Source organism: Fukomys damarensis, unplaced genomic scaffold, assembly GCF_012274545.1.
Source record: "Fukomys damarensis isolate Sample0158 unplaced genomic scaffold, DMR_v1.0_HiC HiC_scaffold_15, whole genome shotgun sequence".
NCBI lineage: Eukaryota > Metazoa > Chordata > Mammalia > Rodentia > Bathyergidae > Fukomys > Fukomys damarensis.
Window position 1 is genome coordinate 24,240,653 of NW_022900927.1, and position 635 is coordinate 24,241,287.

Below are 635 nucleotides of genomic sequence, written 5' to 3' on the forward strand. Positions count from 1 at the left end.
CTCCGGAGGGGACAGACGCGGGTGGGCTCGGGCTCCGGGAGCGACCCCTCCGAGTCTCGGCCCCAGGGAGAGGGGCCGCGGGCCCGGGTGACAGCTGCGCGAATGACACCCCTCCCCCTTGGGCGCGAAAGCCCGGGCCCGCGCAGCCCCCACCGGGATCTGTGTGCAGACCAGGACGCGGGGGCAGACAGAACAGTGAACAGAGGGTCCAGCCCGAACGCCAGGCCGGGGGCCTGGACTCGGTTCCGGGATGTGCTAGCCCCCTCCCCGAGGGGCCGCGGGCCCGGGTGACAGCTGCGCGAATGACACCCCTCCCCCTTGGGCGCGAAAGCCCGGGCCCGCGCAGCCCCCACCGGGATCTGTGTGCAGACCAGGACGCGGGGGCAGACAGAACAGTGAACAGAGGGTCCAGCCCGAACGCCAGGCCGGGGGCCTGGACTCGGTTCCGGGATGTGCTAGCCCCCTCCCCGTCCGGGGGCGACGCAAAGTTTTGGGAAGTTGCTGCCCCTACCTTGCTTGGTGAGCACCAGGGCGTCTTCCCTCCGCGCCTGGGTGATGATGGAGCCGTGTTCCATCTAACAATTCCGCGGGCCCGGGCTGGCTGGGCGGGAGGACGGGCGGGCGCGCAGGCTGGG

At 72.1% G+C, this 635-nt stretch overlaps 1 protein-coding gene across 1 annotated transcript in view; it reads right to left on the reverse strand.

Annotated features, from left to right (window-relative positions):
* Nucleotides 1–629, reverse strand: part of Ctdsp2 (CTD small phosphatase 2) — a 23,802-nt gene extending 23,173 nt beyond the window's left edge. The window contains exon 1 of the mRNA XM_010644549.2: nt 512–629. Coding sequence (XP_010642851.1) covers nt 512–575 — 64 coding nt within the window. The 5' untranslated portion in view covers nt 576–629. The remainder of the gene's footprint in view (nt 1–511) is intronic.
* Between the last annotated feature and the right edge of the window lie 6 nt (nt 630–635).